At 36.0% G+C, this 24,204-nt stretch overlaps 1 protein-coding gene across 3 annotated transcripts in view; it reads left to right on the top strand.

Moving 5' to 3' along the window:
• heph (polypyrimidine tract-binding protein 1 heph) overlaps nucleotides 1-24,204 on the top strand; it is a 377,608-nt gene that overhangs the window by 314,033 nt on the left and 39,371 nt on the right. For all 3 annotated transcript variants that reach the window (XM_018508372.1, XM_018508371.1, XM_018508373.1), the window contains one exon: nucleotides 11,963-12,100. In XM_018508372.1, the coding sequence (XP_018363874.1) occupies nucleotides 11,963-12,100 (138 nt within the window). The remainder of the gene's footprint in view (nucleotides 1-11,962; nucleotides 12,101-24,204) is intronic.

Raw genomic sequence — 24,204 nt, 5'->3', positions numbered from 1 at the left:
AAAGAGAGTAGAGAAGACGGAAAAGGGAGAAAGGAAAAGAGGAAAACGAAAATAAAAATCGTGAAAAAGCGAGACTGTCGGGGATCGAAAAACTCGGCGCGTATAATGGAATACGCGGCGTCGCGCGCGTACCTGAAAGGGGGTGAGAAAACGGTGTCAGGGTTGCGCATGATTGAAATCGATGGCAGTACCATCGACCCGGGCCAACAAATTTTCTCCCCGGTCCAAACTACGCGCGGTAACGCCACCGATGTCGTTAACGGCGCCGACGCGAACCGGAAACGCGGTACAAAGACCAGTATCGGTCCGCGAGATCGAGCCGTGAACGAATTTAATGGATGGAATTTAATTTGATGGAATCTCGCATATGGGAGTTTTTTCCGCTCGAGGCGTTTCCTCGTGTCGTCTGTCGCGTGATGTACAGAGATCAGGGTGAATTGAATTCGAACCGAAATAGACGTGCAAAGCACATTGGGGATATAATAAAAATCAAAGCATTGTGAATGCACTTACGATTTAAATATACGATTCTCTTTACTCAGCTCCTGCGATATCCTTCTCCGATTCATGCATCTCGAGAATTTCATCAGTGAAGTGAAACGAAATATTTATTTAGTACACAGAAAAAAATTAGTATCGAAAGTAAAACTAATAAATTCTAATTAACGTTACCAGGGTTTCATTGTATAAGCGACAATATACAATCTTCTTAAAAAGATTTAATTATTTTAAATGTTAATAACATTATAGATTTATTTTGATGTAACGATGGTTATATCTAAAGAGCACAATATAATTATTTAATGATAACAAAATCTTCTTTTGATATTTTAAAAAATTATATCAAGAAAAGATAGAAATGTTTTTATTCTATCTTCATATACGTCAAACTTTTGTTAAATTTCTTCCAAATATAAATGTAATTTTTTAAATATTTTTTGATAATGCAACAGGATTGGGAAAACGGTAATTTTGATTACGAAATATCATTAAATTAATATTAACATTCTGAAGTAAAAAATAAAGGAATTACTACTTTAAAAACTTTTAATAATTTACTTTGATAATACGAACCGGTTTCTCTAAAAAAGATTGTCAAAGAGAGTGAAATAATTTTATTTTAATTTAAAAATATTATAATTCTCAAATTGAAAATATTTTCTATTCAATATTTTTTTTTAATTTATAGAAATTATTATTGAATGGTGAAAATACATATTTTTCTTTATAGAACACTGTTAAATTTATTATATCAAATTGCACTCAATTTCAGTTATTTTTAAACATTTCTACAGATCGCTACTCCTACTCAGTATATTGTTCATTTAATTAAAACGATGCAGTTAAACAATTCAACTAATAAAATGTATTTTTGACTCAAAATTTAGTTTATTATTTACTAAGTGCATATGTTATTATGGACGTTGTTTATTTTGAAACTAACCAGAAAAATGAATTGATTTTCATTTTGACACATGCACTGAAAAAAAATGCTGTTGATTCAATTAAAATCTATATCTATATTACAGGCTGTCACTAACATAAATGATTAATTCATGTATATTCTTATTAACATAAACGCATAAATTATTATTTCAATAATCAAAGTCTTTATGTCAATAAAAATATACATGAATTAATTACTTATGTCAGTACTTATAATAGCCCGTAATATAGACTTTAATTGAATCAACAGCATTTTTTTCACTCTCTCTCTCTTCTCTCAGTGTGAAGTTAAAAATAAAAAAATATTTTATTTAACTCGAGAAATTACCATTGATGCTTTTACATCTAACAGCGAACTATAAAAAATGTCTTTATGTAAGCAAGTTATCTCTGTTTAATTGTACATAATCCATTTCAATACTTCTGCATTGAAAATAAAGATATATTTTTAAACATTCTTTTTTCTGTGTACAGAGCGTAAATTTTTCAAATTGTCTACAAAGTAGGACTGAGATTGTTTTCTCTCTTGTTTTCTCCGCCGTTACGGATTTAAGCGCGGGCCGTCGCTGATGAAGTCCGTCCGATTACTTTTTATTTCGCGCCCTTCGCTGTCCATTAGCCGTGATATACACGTCGGCTTCGTGCCGCCGTCACGGTCGCATCTCCCGTGTACGTATACCAACGGAAATTCCATCGCCGTGCCCCGGCCGATGAATTATTCAGGAAAAATTTCTGCGCTGTGCTCGTGTAACGAGCGCACTGCACTCTTTCCGCGCAGTTTTCTTATCGCGCTCTTCGTCGTTTTTTTAAACGACGCCTCTCTTCTGCCTCCCTCATTCACGGAACATTCTGCGGATAGCCATATTCTGACGTGTTATCCTCGCTCGTTTCGCCAAGAAATCGCGGAACGTTTCCCGGCAATCCACCGCTGCTTCTCGCTTCCAAGTGTTCATTAATTCTTAATTCCTTCGTTCCGCCTTCGAGCGCATGTTGCACCGCGAAAGGGGTCGTTTCGTATTCCCTCGGAATGAAGTTAAACAATGTATCGTCGGGAATAATCGTCGGGATATTAATTAGAGATTAGTGAGAGAGAGAGAGAGAGAGAGAGAGAGAGAGAGAGAGAGAGATGTTTGTTAAAATCCTTATCGTCTATTTCCCGAGAAGTAAAATTACACAAGAGTGCCAGGGGAAATCTCTCGCTAGTTAATATGAAAAACTTATTAAATTAAGATAATAATTAAGCGTCAAATTCTTTAATATTTTTGACTGATAAGTTATCGAGATACTATATTTTCGTAATCAACTAGTTCAAGTCTAATAGAATGCCGCAACTCCGTTTCCGATTCTAGACGGATTTTAAAGTTACCGGTGATATTCGCGGTCTGCGGAATCCTCTTATTTTCTCAGACACTATTATTTTCTCGGGCAATTCGACAGAGCGAGTTGAGCGGGACAGGCGGGACTTATTCTCGAAATTCTCATCGCAGTTCTCATTCCATCGAAACAAATAATTCCCGGACGAATGTAATTTATTCGGAATTGCGAATTGAACGCAATTAAGCAATAGGGACACGAAAAAAGGATAACAATGTCGGAGTAACGTTATTAATCATTCTCAGAGGCTGCTGTCACGTTTTCAATAACCGGTGAGGGAGAGTATCATTACTCAAATTCAATGCAATTAAACGAACATAATGTATATCGCTGATCAAATAACTGGTTTCGACAAATTTAAGAAGGGGAACGATATAAAAAAGACGATAGCCGTCTTGCAGTCATTAATCGTCGTCATCTTTTCCATTTCAAATTTGAAAGCGCTGTCATTTTAGCGTGAGATACCTGTTTGTATTTTATCGTGAGAATTATTGCCGAGCAGAGTTGTTATTTATCACTTTTATCCAATGCCATCCATCGAGCGTCGAGTCTGAAACGGCCTCACGTTTTTGAAAGAGAAAGCCGGAAAGCTTGCCGCGAGATTGTAAGAATGGAACGAAAACTTGAAAACACGGGGTCGGTCTTGAAAGATTTGGAGGCGAACTCCTTCGATCGTGCCGAAGTTTGAAAAGTCTCAGTCTCGAGCCTGAGCCAAGATTCGCTCGGCAAGAAAGATTTATGTAGATCACGACGATGTTAGTGCGAACGGATCGGCTTATTGTACCTACCGCGTGGAGAACGGGTTGCAAATTTCCAGGTAGATCGAGAAAGATGTTGAGAAACATCCGCGGCTCAGACCTTCGCGAAAGATCGCTTGTAAAACTTTAACGCCCGTTTTCGCGCCGCGATGCTTCTAGACGAAGCTTTACGACGTGATCTCGATTACGATCGACGCCAGGATACAACCACAGCCTTGAAAAACAGGATCGCCAAGGTCTTGTGGAGTGTCGATCGGAAGTAAAGATATCGATCTTTACGTTTCATGAGATTTACTTGCTTTATAGATAGTTGCATGGATACTTAAATACGCCTATGTAAATATCGAAACTGACTCATATTTTCAATTAGTGCTCAAAAATGTTTCCTATCTCGACTCTGATCCCCAGTTTTTAATATTGACCTCTAAAAAATTGGCCTATAATATTAATAATAATTATATTTATTTCTATATACGTACCAAAAATATATATGTATCTATATAATTGGCGCAAACGACTACAAATGATAGTTCTATATATCAAAGAAATACATAGAATTATAAATATAATAATGATTATTATTACTTACATTATAACAGTAATGACTATAAAATAATGGAACCCCTAATCGTAATTATTCTATCATGTAATTATAACAGTCACAAATATCAAATACTTTTCTTTCAATGTAAGGTGGATGTTCAAAATCAAGAAAGAGAGGGTAAGGCTAGAAATAGGCGGGGATCGGCTGCAACGAGTAATGGAAGGTTATGGTAATGTTCTCAGTCTCGGCACTCACCGTTAGTTCCGGGGCCGAGCTATCAAAGGGGGATAGAAACTACCCCTAGGAGTAGTTATTTCACCCCTTGAAAGCGGCTTCGGGCAAGTGCATAGTCGCGGTAACGATCCGGACCGAGGCGTTCCGCCGCGGCAATCTCGTAGCCCCCGGAATGCAAGCCGCGCGCGCGTTACGGATCACAACATTCTGGGGCGATACTCGCAGCTTTATCACTTGCCAGTCTATTTTTAGTGGAACTCGCAGATATACGCAATGTAGGTGAACTCTTAGGTGAGAGGCAGATATTTTTTCCTCTTGAAACGTGTCCGGCTTCATGAAATCGGGTTCATGAAATGGACATTAAGGGAAACGTATAAGAACGTGAGAATTGTAATAATGCGAGTGGAATATGAACTATAAGCAGTAGACGTGAAAATACTTGACTGATTAAATACTCGGAAGAATCAATAAGAGATAGCAAAATGTGATCGGAAATAAAGAACGTTTTAAGGCTCTTGTTCAGCTCTAGATTGTTCTGTCTCAGATTGTGACGTCAAAAGCGAGAATATGCAATAAAGATTTCTGCATAATATATTAATATGGAAATATGTTTCAGTGAAACAACACTTACGTAATCCGATCGGCTTATAAAGTATACCGAAAACTCTTCCTTTGTTTCGTTAATTAATAAATAACCATTTATCTGAAAATGAATTATGCATAAACAAAAACAAAATAAGCTATATTCACTGATAAAATGTCAAATTCATAAAATATATGGAAATAGATATTTAATTTCTTCCCGAAACAGGAAGATAATTTTCAATATATTTTATAAGTCTATTGTATTGATTGCAAATGGTGTTTTATTGAAAAATATTTCTATTCAAATATAATTTGCAAGAAGCGTATTTTCTCGCTTCTGACATCACAATACGAGATGATAGCGATGAGTGAACAGGAACCTTAATTATATCGCAATACCGAGAATAAAAAATAAAATTATTTATTTTTTGAAATCCTAATTCCTAGTTTTGTGATATATTTACTATAAGGATAAAATAATCGTCAATAATGCATGATTATATCAGATTTATGAATCAATTATCTTATGGATATATCAATTATCTAAACTCACCATTTGAGCGTCCGGTAAATATAAAAGCGTGGAATATACATATAATTTTTATTGTTTGAAAATCGTAGTATATCGCGCGATCATTAAATCACCCCATATATCATCGGGTTTGCCGAGCACCGTAAAAATAACGGCTGCATACTACCCGTTATTTCTCTGGGCTTCTATTATGCAATTCGCGATAAAAATAATTAGGATTATTATTTCACGGCGGGAGTTTCGAACGGGAATTGTAGTTTTCGGGTGGAAGACTCCTTCCTCTTTTGAGGATCTTTCTTTAGCGGCTTAGAGAACGGCTTTAATTGAGCTTTTCCAGACCGCGCTCGCAGATGGTGACTTTATTATCGACATTCAGTATAATTAAGTCTATTTAAGCGACGGGAATGCAGCAGATCTCTTCCACTTTGCCATCGTAATCTACAAGTACTGGAACGTCCGTCTTTCCACATATATATTAACGTTTCTCTCGGTCGAACAATAGACGTACTTATACTCCAAAAAAAATTTCGGAGAAAATGGACGTAGTACGGTTCAGAGCGAGAAAATGTATACGAAATGAAAAAAGATATTTTATTTATTTAATTACAATTCGCATTCGGAGCCATCGCGTGTAATTAAATAATGCATAATTTATAGACGCAAATTTTTATTTCATTTGCAACGTGAATTCTGCGAAATGCGTGAATAATTTTCCACAAAAATGACGGGGAGCAGTTGGTACGCCATAATTCTAACATGAGCACAATATTATAATTTTAATTAGAAACTAGTTAATACACCCGTCATATATAATAGTAAATATTTAGTATACGTTCTCTGTACATACGGCTGTTTATTTCGATATAAATTAATGCGGCCAGTCGTGCAGATGATTCGTAACTAAAATAAGATGATGACAACTGTAACTTCGTTATTAATTTCATGCTACGTTCTCGAGAGCACCGCTAATGGCTACGACGCGATATAATGGAAAATCTTTGCGCACGAGGTCGAGAGATTTATCGCAAATCCGAAGAGTTTATTACGGAAGATGTAGAATATTATCCCGCGGCATAATTAGCCGCGCGCGAAATTCACCGGCGTTTGCATCAGCAATAAATACACTGAATGAACCGACCTCTCCGGCGACTAAAGAGCTATAAGCACCTCTATATCCTTTACGCGATATTTGATTTTCGTTCTGACAAGCGAGCAAATAAAATTAGATTTTCCAGGTGCGTACTCAAGCCGGGAAATTTCTTTCGCGGCGGGACTTGATGGGATTCCAGGAATCTTTCGATATCGCGTGTCTCTCGCGGAAAATGCATGGTTTCGATAAAAAGGATTGCACGGGAGGGGGCGGGCGGTCCTGAGAATTCCTTTGGAAAAAAAAAGATGGAAACAGGGGATGGCAGGAAGGAAATAAGAGCGTGGAGCGTCGGCGCGAATTTATGTTCCGCACGCATGGAAATTTATGGGCCGCTAATTGGAGGGGTGGGATCGGCATCGAGGTGAAAAGATGGGAAACGGAGATGGAACACTGGAGTGCGAGAAGCCGGGGATGTATGCCGCGCACAACTTTTAGGATTAATTCCCGGATAAAATGGCCGGCCGCACGCCATCCTTATGGCCGGCGGACAGACCCGACCGGAGAGGAAATAGCCGTCAGTTAACGTTTGTCAGGCTAATTAATTAGCAGCTGGCTGAACTTTCTCTCGTCTCCCCTGTCTTTCTCGCTTTCTTCTCTCTCGATACCGGGATACGTCAAAATTAATCCTTCCTTCTTAAGAAAGCGCGGCGATCTCGAACATCATCCGTCGTGAAGGGTCATCAGGACATGAATTTTGCCGAGCCACTTTATTTATGCCTCTAGAGACTAAAACGAAACTTAATTTCATGTTAGAGCGATTTAACGGTGAAATGGATCCGTTAGCATTTGCTGCAAATTATTCATATCGCAAGTAAGCGCAAAATTAAAAATCAGGTAGCTATGCTTTAATTACCTTTAATTTTTTACGAGGCAACATTTGCCGCATCTCGATCTCGTTCAGATTATTCTTGACATTTCCAGTCGCTCTCGTCCATTTTAATTAGACTATTTTTATCCCGCTTAATTCACGTTCAGTTCTTTCGTAAAACATTTACGTTTGCAGTTAGAAACACTTATACATCATCAACATTGCAGAGCAGGGCCGGAAGCCGCTTCGGATCTGAGCGGAAACTCGACTAAACCGCGAATACACGATGCAAACTTCAATAAAATTCCTCATAAAATTATTAGCGAGTACGGTCGGCAGTAATAATATCCGCTGTGCTTGCGACGAAGTTTCGATCTGCTTTACATCGCAGTTAAACGAACGCACGCATGATGCGTCGAGGTGTAACTGAATTACGCGCTAAAAACTGGCGCTCGAACGCAGCCGTCAAAAACGGAAGCGTTTGTTACGAGTGATGGTTGGTGTGAAGAAATAAGGGCGCGATGAGCCGAGGTTTAGCATGCTCGTAAATTCCGCGTAAGATCTAACGCGCGCAGCGAAGGAAACACTGGCCATTTAACTATTCATTTAGCCTTGGTATACTATCTGCGAGAAACGATTCAGTATAACTTTTTACATAAAGAAAGAATTTCACACGTTGCTGCTAACTTTTTCTACTTTTTGGAAAATTTAAAATATACCTGCGAGTTATGAAGCATTTTTATATGTGCGATGTATTTCTTTTTCCACGATCTCTTCTTTCTTTTTCTTGATACATCTTGAGACGTGATTACGAAGTTAAAAGAAAAGACATTATCGCAAGAGCTCATGTCTTTTTCATAACAAGTATTTAAGGACTATAAAAAGACACCTGGATTTTTAATTTTTTAATCCGCTTGAGAACATGTAGTTTAACATCGCTGCAAAAACGAAAGCTCTTACGTTTAAAAGCGTCTCTTGAAATAGAATTTTACTCCTTCACCGTGCACTCGGGTTATTTCTTCCGAATTGTTGTGATCATCGTTTGCTGCTGAAGAACTATATATTCTGTAGCTTGGTTTTACTTCTCGCTTTTATGTCCTTTTTCAATGCATCGTATTTTTGAGGTCAAGACATTGCGGTTAAACGTTGCATCTTCTGAGCATAGCATATCCACGATTACATTTCTTCCGTGAAGATGACATTACGGTAGTTACATGTTCTTGATTGTGTGTCAGTCTTTTCGCTTGTTTATCGGTTATTCCAAAATGTCACAAGATCGTAATATGTGAAAACACAACTAAATAACGAAAACTTACTCGATATAAGATCTCTTGGTTTGATATTTTGGTGTGAATTTTATATACATATTCTAATTTTGCAAACTGCGCGACGACATATTTTCAGTCTTGAAACGCAATCATAAACAAAACTGGAGTAGTATATCACAAATTAAATTGCCAACCAGTTTAATAATTATATATTGATATTAATAAGCACCTTAAAAACAGCAAATAGTTTGTTGTGAAAAATATTACTTCAGGGATTCAAAGCCGGATTTTCCGAAATCACAATAAGTATTATGTAAGGACAATTGCTTAAAGCAAGTGAAATAACTAAAGTGTCATAAAAACATAACTAAGTAGCCGGTATGAGCTACAATGTTTGAATATTTCGGTGTGAATTTTATATACCATATACGTGTCCAATTCAGCAATTCCAAATTGCTTCGGTCGATCGTCTCCGTTTAATACACCGGGAATAGTCACCTGGAATATTTTTGCATCCCCTAGCGGCCTAAAATTGTGAATTGTCGTAAAATATTGTTTTGCATGGATATTGTTTGACATATTTTTCTTTTTTAATAACTCTTCTTTATGAATCTTTAAATGTGCAATTTGAAAATTTGCGATAAACAAGCGTTACATTAATAAAATCATCCTTATTTTTTGTTTAATATTGTTATAATATATAAATTATTTAACGCGCTTATTTCGTTTAATATTTGTTTGGTTTCTATTTACTTTTTTCAGAAAATCATGACTAAATTAATATCCATAATATTCTCAAACGCTAATAAATCGGAAAATAATCAATAATATTTAATACGTTGATAATAACAGTAATTTTAATTGATCATTTGTTTGAATAGTACCAATAGTACCATATTTACTAAATATGAAAATATATTTAGTATAGGAAAATTAATTTTATTTAACTGTTTATTTTTTAAAATAAATATTTATTACTGTGTTTAATTGGTACTATTCAAATAAATTATTATTATTATATTTTTTCTCATTGTTCTCACTCCCAGGTAAAAGATATCGTGGAAATTGCTACGCGAAGCTGTGTGTTCTTTATTCCAAATTTATCCGAAATGGCTTCCCATATATAGAAGACAGTAACATGAATTATAAATAATAATCAGTTCCCCTTTATATCCTGTTCTTCTTTTATTTATTTGTTAAAGCCGTTCTTGTATCTACCTATAAAAAGTCTATGAGGTTATATTAAGCTCGTATCAGATCAGAAATTAAGGTTGTGATCTGATTAGAATTTAGCTAACCAGAAGAAAGGAAATTGATATCAATTTAATTAATTTTGCTTTGATTGATGAAATTCCAATCCGATCTCAGTTGAAATCTGATATGAATACTTTACATAAAGTATAGCTTAAAATTAATTTTCACTTAAACGCGTATTTATAGGGAAATCTTTGTGTCTATCTAATAATCAGCTCGTTATTTACATCTAAAAATTTAGGTATCCAGCGACTCTGTGCGAACTAGGAAACGAGATCATTTCGCGTCGTCGCCGTGGAAATTTCGTTAGGATACGCTGGAGAGAAGTTATTTTTACGAAGTCAGATTTAGGAGCCTCGCTCGGGCGGGTGCCGCGCTTTAATCTACATCGAAATTCTAATGTGGCGCGTTTCTTTAGCATTTTATGCTAATGCTTGCCGCGTCGTACCCCCTTAAAGTTCACTTTGACAGCTTTCCCGGCAGCGGCAGCTGATGAAAACGACGACGGTTCGCGAGACGCATTTATTTTTTTTACCTGCGAAAGATGGAAAGAATGACCTACGCCAAATTTCTAGCACGGTCTTAAATTAATTGAAAGACTTATCTTTTTAGAAAATTGTATAGGTATATTTTAAATCTAAAAAATATTTTTCAGATATTTTGATAAATAAATTTTTTGCAGCGAAAAAATATTACCTTAAATCTTCTCAAAGTGAAGATATGTATTTTTACATTCTATGTAAATGTTTCACATTCAATTATTTATCTAGTCAGAATGTAGAACGCATTAAATAATTATCTGGCAATTATTATTCTATAAATTGATAAAACAAAATCTTGTAAATTGTTGTAGAATTTGCAGAACGTTGCCATAATTTCTTTTCCAATCCACTTCTCTTTCGATCTAATATTAGGGTCGAATTTACCGGGTGTTTCATTCAGCGAGGCTCAGAAAGACACGGTTCCTTTTAATAACCCAGCAGCGCCATCGTCCATTATACGGCTCTCTCACTTACAAAGTATAATATCTCCTCGTTTTTACACTTAGTATGCGTCCAATTTTAATACTCTTGCATCTATTTTCGTTTGCTCTCTCGCATTTCTCTCCGTTTTTCTTCTGACGCTCGCTCTTTCTGCTTCTCGCTTCAAAGAAATCATTTTCTATTCCGCTTCATCACGCTCAACAGACACGCCGAGAGAGAATTTCCGTGATCTGTATATCGTGCGAGGAAGGAGGATCATGCATCGCATCGGAGTCAGTAAGGTCATTCATGATGTATTCTTTAAACCAGGAAATTTCCAATTATTTCACTTCCCCGACACAATAGCTTTTTTTAATAATTAATACAAATTATATATAAAAGAATCTTCATTTGTGTTACAATTTGAAGATAAAGTCAAAGGTTTTTGTTATTTCCAGGAAACTTTTTTATTCCTCTGCAATGAAAGCGTTCCAATTTCAGACACTGCAAATAATTTCTCACATACAAAAGTAAAAAAAGCTTTGATATTTATTTCATTAACAATTTAATATACGCTTTAAATTTCGTTGGATATTAATAATCGTGATACGTATATTGCATAACGGAAACAGAGCATTTTTATATCGATGCTTTTAAAGACCTTGAGCTGTGTTGGATTTTAAAATAGCTATATCGATTATTATTCCTATTATATTATTATCCAATATCTAATTAAAGGCTTATTGTACATAGACTTCTATTATTGTAATATATTAATGTTGTTATTATTATTATTATTATATTGTGCCAACAATAAAACAATTAATGTAAATAAGCCTTCAATTATTCGCCTCTATACGAAGTCCTAAAAATACAAAAAGACCAAATTCGATGAAAATCACTTCGTCTGTAAAGTGAAATTTGTATCATTCGGAACTTTGGCAATTTGTATCTTCAGTACTTTGGGCGACGCGTAAACGTCGATCGCAATTAGTTTGTTCCTTCGAAGCTTGCTTAATTCGTCTCCACTTTTCTTCTCTGTTACAGAATTCGAACAACCAGGTCGCCATCGCTGGACAAAATCAGGTGTCCGGGCCTGGCGAGACTCAGGGGGGACCCAACACCGTACTTCGAGTCATCGTGGAGCACCTGCTCTATCCGATCACTCTCGACATACTCTATCAGGTGAGTGAGCAATGGTGCCACCCGGTACGTGACGGCCGGCTCATTTATTATTTCTTCGTTTTATATTGAAAGCGGTCGCAGTCGGTACGCTGAATGCAGTATCGCGTGTAATGCGACGATGAATTATATACATATTCAAGTACACATGCGTATGTATGTTGGAAGGGATGGAAATTTTTCACGAGTTTCTACGTGACTGCGGCGTGTTGTAGAAATTTTTTTTTGAGAATTTTTTTATCGGTTCAGATTCGAGAGAGGGAGAAAGAGAGAGAACTCATAGACTGTCGCAAAATTATGAAAACAAAAGAAAAATATAACTTCGCATGCAAACTGTGTGTTCGCGTGTTGCCAATGAAGGGAAAGTGTCCCTAATTGGAGGACACTGGGAAACGAAAGGGCTAACGTAATTTAACTTCGACGGAGGCCGTCGCCGAAAAACATCGCGCGCGCACCGAGAGTTGAATTAGTCGAATTTCACAGACAATCCCGCGGTCGTTAACTCGCTCACGGATATTTGATCAACGTTTACAAGTCGGGCGTGAATTCCGCTTGATTAATCCGCGCGGCGCGCGGAGTTTTGCGGCCGCGGCGAAGTTACATCGCGCTTTACATATTGAGTGCCTCGTTGCGAGCGGTACTCCGGCGACTGTTTGCAGTTTTAAAATTGAATATACGCCGGTAGCTTCGTCGAGATAACTGAATTCTAAATAATTGATTGTTAAAATTATAGAATAATCTCCTTGCCGCGACCACTAGAATTGTCGGGGTTTTGCCTGGCGCATAGCAATACACTTTGCGCGATATTCGTAAGACGCTAATTGCACCTGTCGCGGAATCGACACTTTGCTTTGTTATCGCGCGCCAAATACACTTGGAAGATAGGGAATTAAATTGAAGCGGTTCTAAACATCGCACCGCGATAACAAGGTTTACGTATGCAGATTCATGTAAATACGTGCTGTATAAAAGTAAATTTATCACGAAGAAGTGAGAGATAATCAAATAAAAGAATTTTATGGAATAATAAAATTGATAGACTTATATTTTTATAGAACTTCTTCACTCATTTTCGACAAATGCGCGCATTTATAGCACATAATTTATACATATATCAAGAATATAAGAAATAAATAAAAGAATTTTATAGTAGTATAACCAAATTGATAGTCTTACGTTTTTGTAGAGCTTTAGATCTGTATTCACTTTACTTGTATTAATAAATGCGTGCATTTATATATAGCATATAGTTTATATTACACATATATTCATAGAACCTAAGAAATAAATAAAAGAGTTTTATAGAATAATCAAATTCATCGTTTTATATTTTTGTAAAGCTGTAGGTCCATATTCACATTTCTTTTATCGATAAATGCACGCATTTATATTTTATGAAGGTGAGATGTGAATACAAATCCAAAGTTCTATCAGTTTGATTATTATATAAAATTCTATTATTGGATTATCTTTCCCATTCTTTCTTCGTGATAAATTTACTTTTACAACATATAACAGAAGACTACGACTTCGGAAAGTAATGCTTCGTAATCTTAAGCCGAAAAGGAGATCGAGAAATCATTTAATTGTAACGTATGACCTTTTTTATTATTTCCACGTGTAATTTCCTCGTTCATGAAAATAAAACACCTCGTAATCTTGCGAGGAGCGCGCTAATGCACGAGACGGCGCACTATTTTCTTCTTGGTAGGAAAACAAAGGAGCACATTCTTGCTGGTCATCATTAAGAGCGGGCGAGCCTTATCCCTGAGGATACTGGATAACAGGATAACTGAAGTGCTTACGGTTCGGGTTGAGTGGCCCATGCATTTTTAAGCGTGCTCAATAGCGCAGCGAATAATATTCTCGATGATGATGGTGTACATACACGAAAGTCAGTCTTTCTTTCGCAAGTTTGTGAAAACAGGATGTTTACGCTTGCCACGCCATCCTTAACCGGCGATATTATTTTTATATCGATAAAACGAGCAGCAAACAAATTCGAGCATCAAACACATTCTTTGCTAATAAATTTTTATTTGCGTTCGTGACAAATTTTTATTGTCTCACTGAATGAGTGCAACGATAATTGAAATTGCCGGGAAATATGAACAGTCATGTTGAAAAACAGACGGCAATACAATTTGTCTCATATTCCAAAAATTGTTGAAAAATATATTTCACAAATTAAAATGATTACTGAAAAACGTTTGCAGGATTCATATTATGTCGATCGCGGCATAGAAGATTTTTGCGTTTCTCCTGAATTCCCCTTTGAGAAATCGCGAATGCGAAATGGCGTGTAAAGAAACTATCTTTAACGCTATCGATTTATCCAGAGCGTCTGGAATATAGGGTGGCGTTTCCTTTTTTCTCGCATGGAATCAGGTCGTTGCGAAACGGAGAGTGGCGCTGGAGCCGCACTAAGCCGATAATGGACCGGGCAGAAAACATTCCCGGATTACCAATCGACGATTGGCCGGCTACATGTTCAGCCGTGTGTAAGTAGGCTTATACCGACGGTTTTGGCAGAAGCGGAACTGGATTTGTGTCTGGCTGTTCGCGACTTGTAATCAGCTCGAGAGATTAACCCGCGTCAAAGCCAGCCACCTGGAGCTTACTTATTGCTCAGACGAATCCTTCGATCTGTTAGGGTATCGTATGATTTGTGTTATATGTATATAAGAAGAAAATGCTTGTTATACGGACTGACACTTATCTCAAGAAATCCGGATGAACCGTAAAATCACTAATTCGACTTGATGAAAATACGAGCCAGAGAAATAAACATTTAACTCTGCACTCGAGTTTCACTGTATGATTAATGCCCGTTTCTACCAACGTAAATTAACTTTAATTTAAGTTCGACTTACTCTTCACCTTTTTCTAATTCTTGAAAAAGATGAAGAGTTACTTTAATCAAGATTAAAATTAAACTACATTGGTAGAAATGGGATTAGTGGGAAGCGAATTACATATCAAAGTCCATTTATGTAAGTTGTCTTAAACCTTGAATTTTTAATTATTTAATTTTACGCTGTACTTTGAAATTTTAACGACGCGAATGAGTTTATTGGATTCTGTACGTTCTGTGCGCTGCGCGCGCTTTGCCGAAGTCCGATCAAAGCTTGACTTGTTCTACTGGATATAATCCGACGATGCTTTAGAGGAAAGCGTTTGTTTTATTTTTTCAAAGCGGATTAGGCATTGCTTCGAAATTCTTATTTGCCTCTATACTCATATATTTTCATATTTATTATTATATATATTATTTTATGTTTTTTACAATGTTGAAATATAATACGATAATAAATTGGAGATTATGATATAAATTATGTACAGATACTTTCGAGAATGTATTTGCATCTAAATAAGTAAAAAGTCACACATATTGCGATGTACATTTTACTGTTAATTTTATTATCCGCTTCTTTTTAAGACAAAGAGAGCTTCATGAAATTTCCATGTGTCTCCCTGGATTTCTCCTAACTTTGCTGAAACAATCGCAAATGCGGTTTCCCCAGTTCTTGTGTTCAGGACTTCGATTGTTTCTTCCGGCCGAATTGAATTTTAACTTCGTTCTTTATTTGTTCCCGGTTTGTTGCTCGGTCGCCGCGACCTCCTCGCGCGATTAACCGACCGCCTCCGGCGAAGCCAATTTACGTGGCGGCGGTGGTGTTTCTTCCACCCCCTCTCGCGTCTCTCCGTCTTAGAAATCCTCCTCCGATATTTAACTTTACGATCTCTCGAGCCGAGGCGGTTAAATGCCGCGAAAAGTCTGCCCTCGCGGAGCGGAAACTTCTCGCGCAACCCCGCGGGAAAGAGAAGAAAGGTTGCGTCCTGGGAGAGTTGTGAGAAAGGGGTGCAGGTGTTTAGGCGCGTATTCTCGGTGCAGAATACAGCGCGGCGCTCTAAAAACTTTGTAATCCAGCCGATACCATTAGTCGGCGTTCTTGCGAAAATTCTTAATGACCCATGAGCAAGAATGTGTCGCCCAGAAAAAAAGGATTGAACTTATGGAGTTTTCTTTGTAGAGTTTTTCCTCATTATTAGGGATCTCGAGTTAACATACAATAATTTTAATGAATTGCAATATAAGCTCTAGAGGTGGGCAGTTTAATTAACAGCGTAATTATTTTGCGGCTTTTTGTATTTAGTATTAGGATTAATATTTTATATATTAATATTATTCGACAAATAATATATCGACAACAATAATCGAACTGTACAATGAAAGTGCATGTTTTCTCTGGCATCAGATTAACCTATTTATGAAATCTATTTTGTTATTAATTTCACGTTTCGTTCTATAAAAAAAAAGTTAGAATGCGTGATAGGTGGTTCTAAGAATTCTTTTCTAAATCCGATTACGAGACCAACGGATGGAAAAACTCTATCATCGTGAAACGATGGCGACTCGAACGAACCGTTCCTTTGCCGTAATTTCTGCTCTGCGTCTTTTCTTCGCGATGCGTTAGAAGAATGCATCGCATTTTTTCTCCAGCTATCACTCCGCGCTGATCTCGAGAGCGCGTCGAAACTTGAATGTAAAACCGGTCGTAACGTTTGCAGATACGCGCGGAACGTAAAGAGACGGCGGGCTTTTAACATTTACGTCCCGGTTAAATGGTCTGGAAACTCCGTCGAGGTACACGGTATAAACTGCCATTGCTAGGGCCCAACGTCTGCCACCTGGGGACGCTCTAAATCTCATCTTGTTAAGGCCCGCGCCAGTCTGAAATAGCGACCGCAGCATCATCGGCGACGAATGAAGGGTGATTTCGCAAAATGCGGCAGATTTAATTATCCTTCTTTCGTTTCTTTTTTCTTTTAAAACCGCCGATCAAACCAGTCTTCTTAATAAAAAGTTACTTTAAAAATTATAGCTGGTGAAATTACTCTAGATAAAGTTATACTCCGAAATTACATATTATAGAGAGGTTTTGGAAATTTTTTATTTTATTTTTTCATTAGTTTTTTTTTTGTCAAAGTTATAATTGATATATAAATAAAAAATAGTATTGATAATATAGAAGGTACAGCTGTGGTAAAAAGTATTGGGCATCTAATTTTTTTACTTATCTGGAATTCTTTTATCTGTATTCTAAAACAAAAGATGAAATTCACAACAAATGTCATAAACCAATTTTTAAACTAAAAGGTTAAATAAGGTACCTAGTATTTTCGGCTAAAGGTGTATTTATAGATATAAATTCTATATATATATATATATATATATGTGTGTACATATGAAGTCAATACAATTCAGCGAAATTATGAAATATATTATTAAAGAGATAAATTCGATATATTTAAAAATCGATGATTTATTCTGACATTACAAATCATTGAAGCTTCATATAAATTGATATTGTGGTTTACATAATGAAAATTATTTGAAATCGTGAATTATATATAAATGCGAGATGATGGATTTTACAAATGGACCGTCATCTAAATTTTATGTTCAGTAAAATGTTTTCTATACAACACACACACACACGTGAGAAGAGTCCCATGTAATATTTTTTAAATAAAAGCCATTGGTAGAATTATCCGAATGTACGGGGTGTTTCTCGTGAAACTCGAGATGGCAAAAGCAACGAGCGAAACAATGGATATAGTAAATTAATCGTTCGGCGACGGTCGGCAGTTTCGCGATGTGATCTCGATGGAGAACGGCGACGGAACCCAAAGAACAGTGACTCGAAAAAAACCAGGAAGAGAGTGTGAAAATGGGCGATGAAAGGGGAGGAGTCGAAGTTAGCGCGTACAGAGGGCAACATTAATCACCTGCCTCCTCGTCCTGTATGATTAATGGCTGCTGGTAACCGTCTAATGTCTCGGTTCGATCGTTCCAGTTGTTCGTTCGTGTACAAACAAGCGCTCCAGGGCGCGAGTGTTTTACGCCTTCAATCCGTTGGAAGCTTCAACTCTACTAAAATGTGCAATTACAACAATAAACGTTGCACAGATCGAAGCGGTTATTTCAATTGTTGCATACTTTTTAATTAAACGTGAAAACGTCCTTTTTCATATTCCAACTGATATTCGAGCGTTGCAGCTTACAAGAGAAGCGCCCACGTTCGGACGAGCGTCTAGTTTAACTCTCGGAAACTGAACTCCAAAATCTATAATACAGTTACTGATACTGGAGTTATCAGACTATATCGCTGCTTTGATAGAAAAATGACACATCTCGAAATTTAACTTTTCAGGAGAGCATTTTTTAAATTCTAAATTGAAATAACGTTTTAAAGACCTTTTGAGTAAAAATGGCATAATTGTAAATTTTCTATATCTGTTCTGAGAAAAATTTCTTCAACCATCAGAAAATTCTGATTTGTCCATTTTCAACTAGAATTTCAATCAATGCAATTTTTTTTCCAGTAGATTTTAACACCGATATTTTTTTATGGCATTTAACTCAAAAAATGTCTTTTATAAACATCCTGTGAACAATAAACGATACTTCTATCTTTTAAATAAATTGAGAGGGTTATACAAATTTTTTATTTCACAATAGTGTTTTCCAATTAAAAAAATAAACGTTTTAACGTTGGTTTCCTATCGTAAATTAATCATTCGGCGATTAATCCTAGCTGAAAAATGTTAATATTTAATAGTTAATTAATTTTAAAGACTTAAATCTTAAATTGTGACATAACTCATATAAAAATTGAATTGAAAATTATAAAAATTCATATAAAAATATGATTAGGCACCAAGATCCGCCTTAACCGATTATGGCTCTGTTCTTATTTGTGTTAAACATTTTTCAGTCTATTTTTACTTAATACTGTTTATAAAAAAGAATGAATATACTAGGTAAGTGTATTTTAATAACCGTATAATAATGTAAATTTGCACATGTAATATGAAAAGTGTAATTGAGTGAGTCTAATAGATCCATCGTCAGCTGCGGAGGGTTAAACATATGTCATGAGTATCGATGCATTCGTGACTATATAAATTTCTACATAAAGTACCTCGTTGTGCAGGATGACAAGGGCGTTTCACGGTAATCGACGAAGTTTCACGATATTTATCTTAAGTTTTCTCTGAATTACGCCTCGTTCCCGTTATTCATGTTAATGGAGGGTGAAATTGCGTCATTGAAAGTGCGGACTTGCGAAGGAGAAAATGGGCGAAAAAAAGAAAATAATTTTCGCGACGATATCTTCGATGACGTTGTGCTCTCGCCGACACAAGGATATTAAAAGTTATCTCGCTAATGGGCGCAACGCCTATGACACAGCTTTTGAAAGCTTGCTTGTGGCCTGTACGGTCCTATAGTTACATCAGGATGCATTTTGTAGCGATTAATAATGCAGTCAGCATTAACAGTCCCAGTTTATATATCGCATCAGCCACGCGCAACTGCGCAATATGCACTCTAAAACCTTTTTATAGGATTTGTGAAATTCTCGCACGCAGGTTACAAATAAGTTGATATAAATGTAATTGTTTCCATTAATTGTTAAATATAATTATTCCCATGAATTTTATTGCAATTAAAAGCTTTTAAAAGATCCACAAAAAGCTCCACGTGACTGTTTTCTCGAAAATTCTGTACTTGAACCGGTTTCAAAATTCGCAATACCTTTTTTCCTTTTTTAAAAACATACAATTTTGACTAAAAGAATTAGACACCTTATTAACCATTATTTTATTTTACTTCCAAAATTGATTTATGACATTTGCTGTGAACTTTTTTATTTTTTATTTTAAGAATTGTTTCAACTTATGTATAATGTCGGCAATCAATAAGAAACAACGCCGATAAAAGAATTCCAGGTAAATAAAACAAATATAGATGCCAAATACTTTTCAAGGCACATACTCTAAAAAATATAGGTGTGGGATTTAACATCATGTGGTGTTTACATAGTTCTCACTGTTGGTATTAGTATTAACCATGTTGGTGTGGATTTAAAACTCCTGGTGTTTATGTCAACACTATTACGGTGTGGATCTAAAACTTACGGTTATTTAAAACTTAAATTTACACCATATTGAGATTAATACATTGCATATCAACACCACACTTTGAGAATTATGTACACAGAAAAAGACTATTCTTAAATCAACCATAATATACTCATGTATAAGCAAAAATATTACAATATTGCTTCAAAGATTTTAGGCTTAATTTGATTAAATTTGTATTTATGCAAAATTTTTGCTTAAGCAAGTCCTTGTATTGAATGCAAAGCAATACTTGCATCAATACAAATCATTCAATCAAATCAAGATTGAAATCTTTGAAGCAAAATTACAATATTTTGGCGTATACATGTATGAGTATATTATGGTTGATTTAAAAATAGTCTTTCCTCTGTGTAGACACCGCACGATTTACATTCACACCTATATTTTTTTAAATGTATGTTATTAATTCCTGCAGCTTGATCTCGTAAAAGGACTCGATTTTTCGTACGTTGGTCTCACAATAGGAGTAAAAATCCATTTCGCCCGCCGACAAATACCCTCACCGTGATCGCGAGTAGCGGGACTTCTCTCGGGTCGAGAAAAATTGATTTCGCGCGTAACTATAATTGCACGACTCCCGAACTGCAATCGTTGCGGCCACGATACGAAACATATTTCCCGAAAGAGGAAAAATCCGCGCAACTTCCAGACAAACTTTTGCGGAAATCCCTATCCATTTCTCGCGGAAGTCCACCCGCCGCGTCGCCCGGCGACGGCGAGGGGAGGGAATAAGTTCGAACCTTTTCGCCCGCAAACTCCGACCTTGCCGTCAGACATCGGGACACCCTCTTGCCCTCTCGTCGTCGTCGGGTGCCCCTTTCCTCCCACGAGCCGTCGTGTCTAAATGAATAACGACGGATCGCCGCGACGCGGGAATTGCGTTGCTGCTATCGTCGTTATTGCATTACGGAAACCGCGGAGACACCGACCGGCAGCAGACCGATAATCGAGCACGCGAATTAATAACTGTTACATCAATCAATACCCCGGCGGTAATGGGCAGCTTTTGCGGAATGGGGATGGGATGAATGCGACGGAATGGGAGGAGTTTGGTCACCTGTAATCCCTCGATACGGGGAATCCCCGCGGGATCCGTGAGCGATGGCCACCGGCCAAAGGGTCGCGTTCGATTTAATAACGAGCTGTTCCCGACATCTTCTCCCCCTCCCCTCCCCCACCCTCCTCCACTTGATCCTTTCCCTGTTGTTCCTTTTTTCGAAAAGGAGATTAAGGAAAGCGTCACAACGGGTGATTACGTCGCTTTCTGTACACGTCGTAAATAATGGGAATTATACTTTTTCATGAATTTGCGAATAATTATCTTTTTGACTACGGTGATTATAATTGTGAAGAAGTTTTCATAAAAATCAAACAAGTCCGAACAATTAAATTTTCAGAAAACAAAAGATTTTCCATCTTCAAACCGTTTATTATATAAATCTGGTAATTTTTCTCTGGACATATAGTAGCTGTAATAACAGTAAGTTAAAGTTTTAGGCTTTGATTAATATTTTGACCTATTTAACAAAATAAAAAACTTCTTAACGCTTGTTTAGTTTTTTTTTTATTTTATGTTCACTGCCTAATTTATTTCATAATATTTTTAATTTATCTTTTTTTTTTTTGTAACGTTAATAATGATGAAGAAAGAATATTATTTAAAGTATAAAGCAATAATTTTTTTTATTATTTATTTATAAAATTTTACAAATTGCTTTTTTCCAAACATTTTTTACAAATTCCTATATTTTTCACTTTGTATTTAATTCTTGTCGGAACAAAGTTGTTCGATGTGACGTTAGTGATAGAGAAGGATTTGACGTCATAACCTATATATCTTTAATGGATTTATTTGGTTTTCGTAGATTTTATGGTTTTTTGTGAGTAATCCTTCAATTTTTGACAACCCTTTCTGTTTGGGCTATTAGTTATTATTGTGTGCGATATATCTATGTACATAAAACATTGGACTATTTAACTCTGTAGTTCTATGCGATTAAATCTTTATGAAAATATTGACTGAGAAAAGCCGATTTCGCGAGTAGAATAATGCAAACATTCAGTATATTCATACTGGGTTATGGGAGTAAATTTGCGTGCGCGAGTCAGATCGAGGGCTACGCTCGAAATATATGGAGGAATGTTTGCAGAAGAAAAGAATGATTCCCTTTCTGACGAAATATCGCATGAAATTGTTACACGGGCGATGCATTTCCGTGCGTTCCATTCATTTCTCAATGGTAGCAATCCTTGGAGGATTCCAGGTCAGTTTCTCTATCAATATTAATCTTCATAATATTATAGACACGACTATCAACTCTTTGCTTATTAATATTATTTGCATATCCAGTTCGCGTAAACTTTTATAAAATAATTGTAAATGAAATGTAGTGTTTACAAAAATTTCCAAACGTATCTTAAATCAAAATTGTGATAGAGCGTTTAACAACGAAGATTAAGAAAGGATATTTCGATTTTCATTCTTTTCTCTTACACATGCATTTTTTTGTTTAAATCGTGCCATTTTCCTCTACTCTTAATTTAAGTTTAATTAATTCTCCTTAATTTACGTTTTTGGGAATAAGCCGGAATATCAAAGACACGCAACACGCACGGTTCTGTCAAATAGTGACGCAAATTGATTCGCATAGTCGACATGCCACAGCGAAACGGGGTTAAGGGGAGTCGTGTAGGTGAATTAACGCAAGCACTCTCGAAATAACGCGAGTTGAGTATCTAGCACAGAGTAAACCGATAATCACTTAATCAGATGCATATCTTACATCATTAGAGAGAGAACATTCAAGAGAATCTGTCTGTACATTGAAATTATAGTCTCACCTACATCATTACGTTAATCTTTAAGTAGATAGATGGTTTAAAGATACGCAAGTTGGTAGGTGGCGCGGACTTGGAACCAAAAAATTTTAATTTTATATATTATTTATTTTTTACTAGTCTCTATTACGTTATTAATCATACTCTTTTGAGATAGAGGAATGTAAAAATAATGAACTTTAAAGCACATGGCACATACAAAAAGAAGACAGTTAAATGTAAGCAGTAAACGAAGCAGCCAATTACATATAAGGTTATTATCTTACATTTTCTATTGCGATTCGCTTACTTTTTACGTCTTACTGCCTTATATTTTTCTATGTGTTTCTGACTTTTTATATGTTTAAACTTCCGGACATCTGGACAATACTTTTTATTTTTCATTTCCAGAACAAAATTTTAAAGAAACTTATACTTGGAGTACTGATCATCCAACCTACCTACTCAAAGGTTAATACATTTTTGGAATAGAGAGAAAACAATTTTGCTAAAGTGTTAAAAAAATTTACTAAGTACGCAGATCTGAAAAAGTAATTTTGTTAGACTATCATAATAATTATATACCTTGTGTTACGTGCTCAAAAAAACTTGCGAAAATATCCAATTTTCTAACGTGATAGCTTAAAGTTTTCTCTTTACAAATTCGTTTTTAATATATTCTCAAAATTTTTTATTACTGAATTATTGCGGATAAATAAAAAAAGCGCGTTTTGATTTTAATTGCTCATAATATCTGTTAAAAAATCATTGTATCACAATTAAAAAAACAGATTCTTAAAACTGTCGATCAAATGATATAATCGCAAATTTTTTTTAATACATGTAGATTTTTTTACATGTAGACATAATATAAATAGCGCTACGAAATCTTGTTCCGACTCAATGTAGCACTTAAAAAAGGAGTTGTCTGTTACAGGGGTACAGGTATAAATATGTTTTATTGAGAACATTTGTCGCGGTAATCCATGACAGTGGATTTCTCGGTTACATCGGAGAGTGTAAATTTTTCTTCCACAGATAATCCTCTCAATCGCGTAGACCAGTAAGCACTTCAAGGCAAGTTTAAGGTCACAATCTCCCTTATATCGAAACTTTTCTCATTGTACATGAATCGGAAGTGGTGACAATGGCTGTTTCGAGCAGCGCGGGGTCATGTACATGTTTTTCCCGTTGCTTTTCACAGTGCAATCTCATTTCGGCGGTGTAAGTGCGGCGAGCCAGCTGGAAACACAATGCAGGAGAACAGGGGGGACAAATAAAATATTAACGATAGCTTT

The sequence above is a fragment of the Trachymyrmex cornetzi genome, unplaced genomic scaffold (genome assembly GCF_001594075.2).
Source record: "Trachymyrmex cornetzi isolate Tcor2-1 unplaced genomic scaffold, Tcor1.1 scaffold26, whole genome shotgun sequence".
In the NCBI taxonomy this organism is placed as follows: domain Eukaryota; kingdom Metazoa; phylum Arthropoda; class Insecta; order Hymenoptera; family Formicidae; genus Trachymyrmex; species Trachymyrmex cornetzi.
The sequence above is the reverse complement of the archived record's forward strand: the minus strand, read 5'-3'. Positions and strand labels throughout refer to the sequence as shown.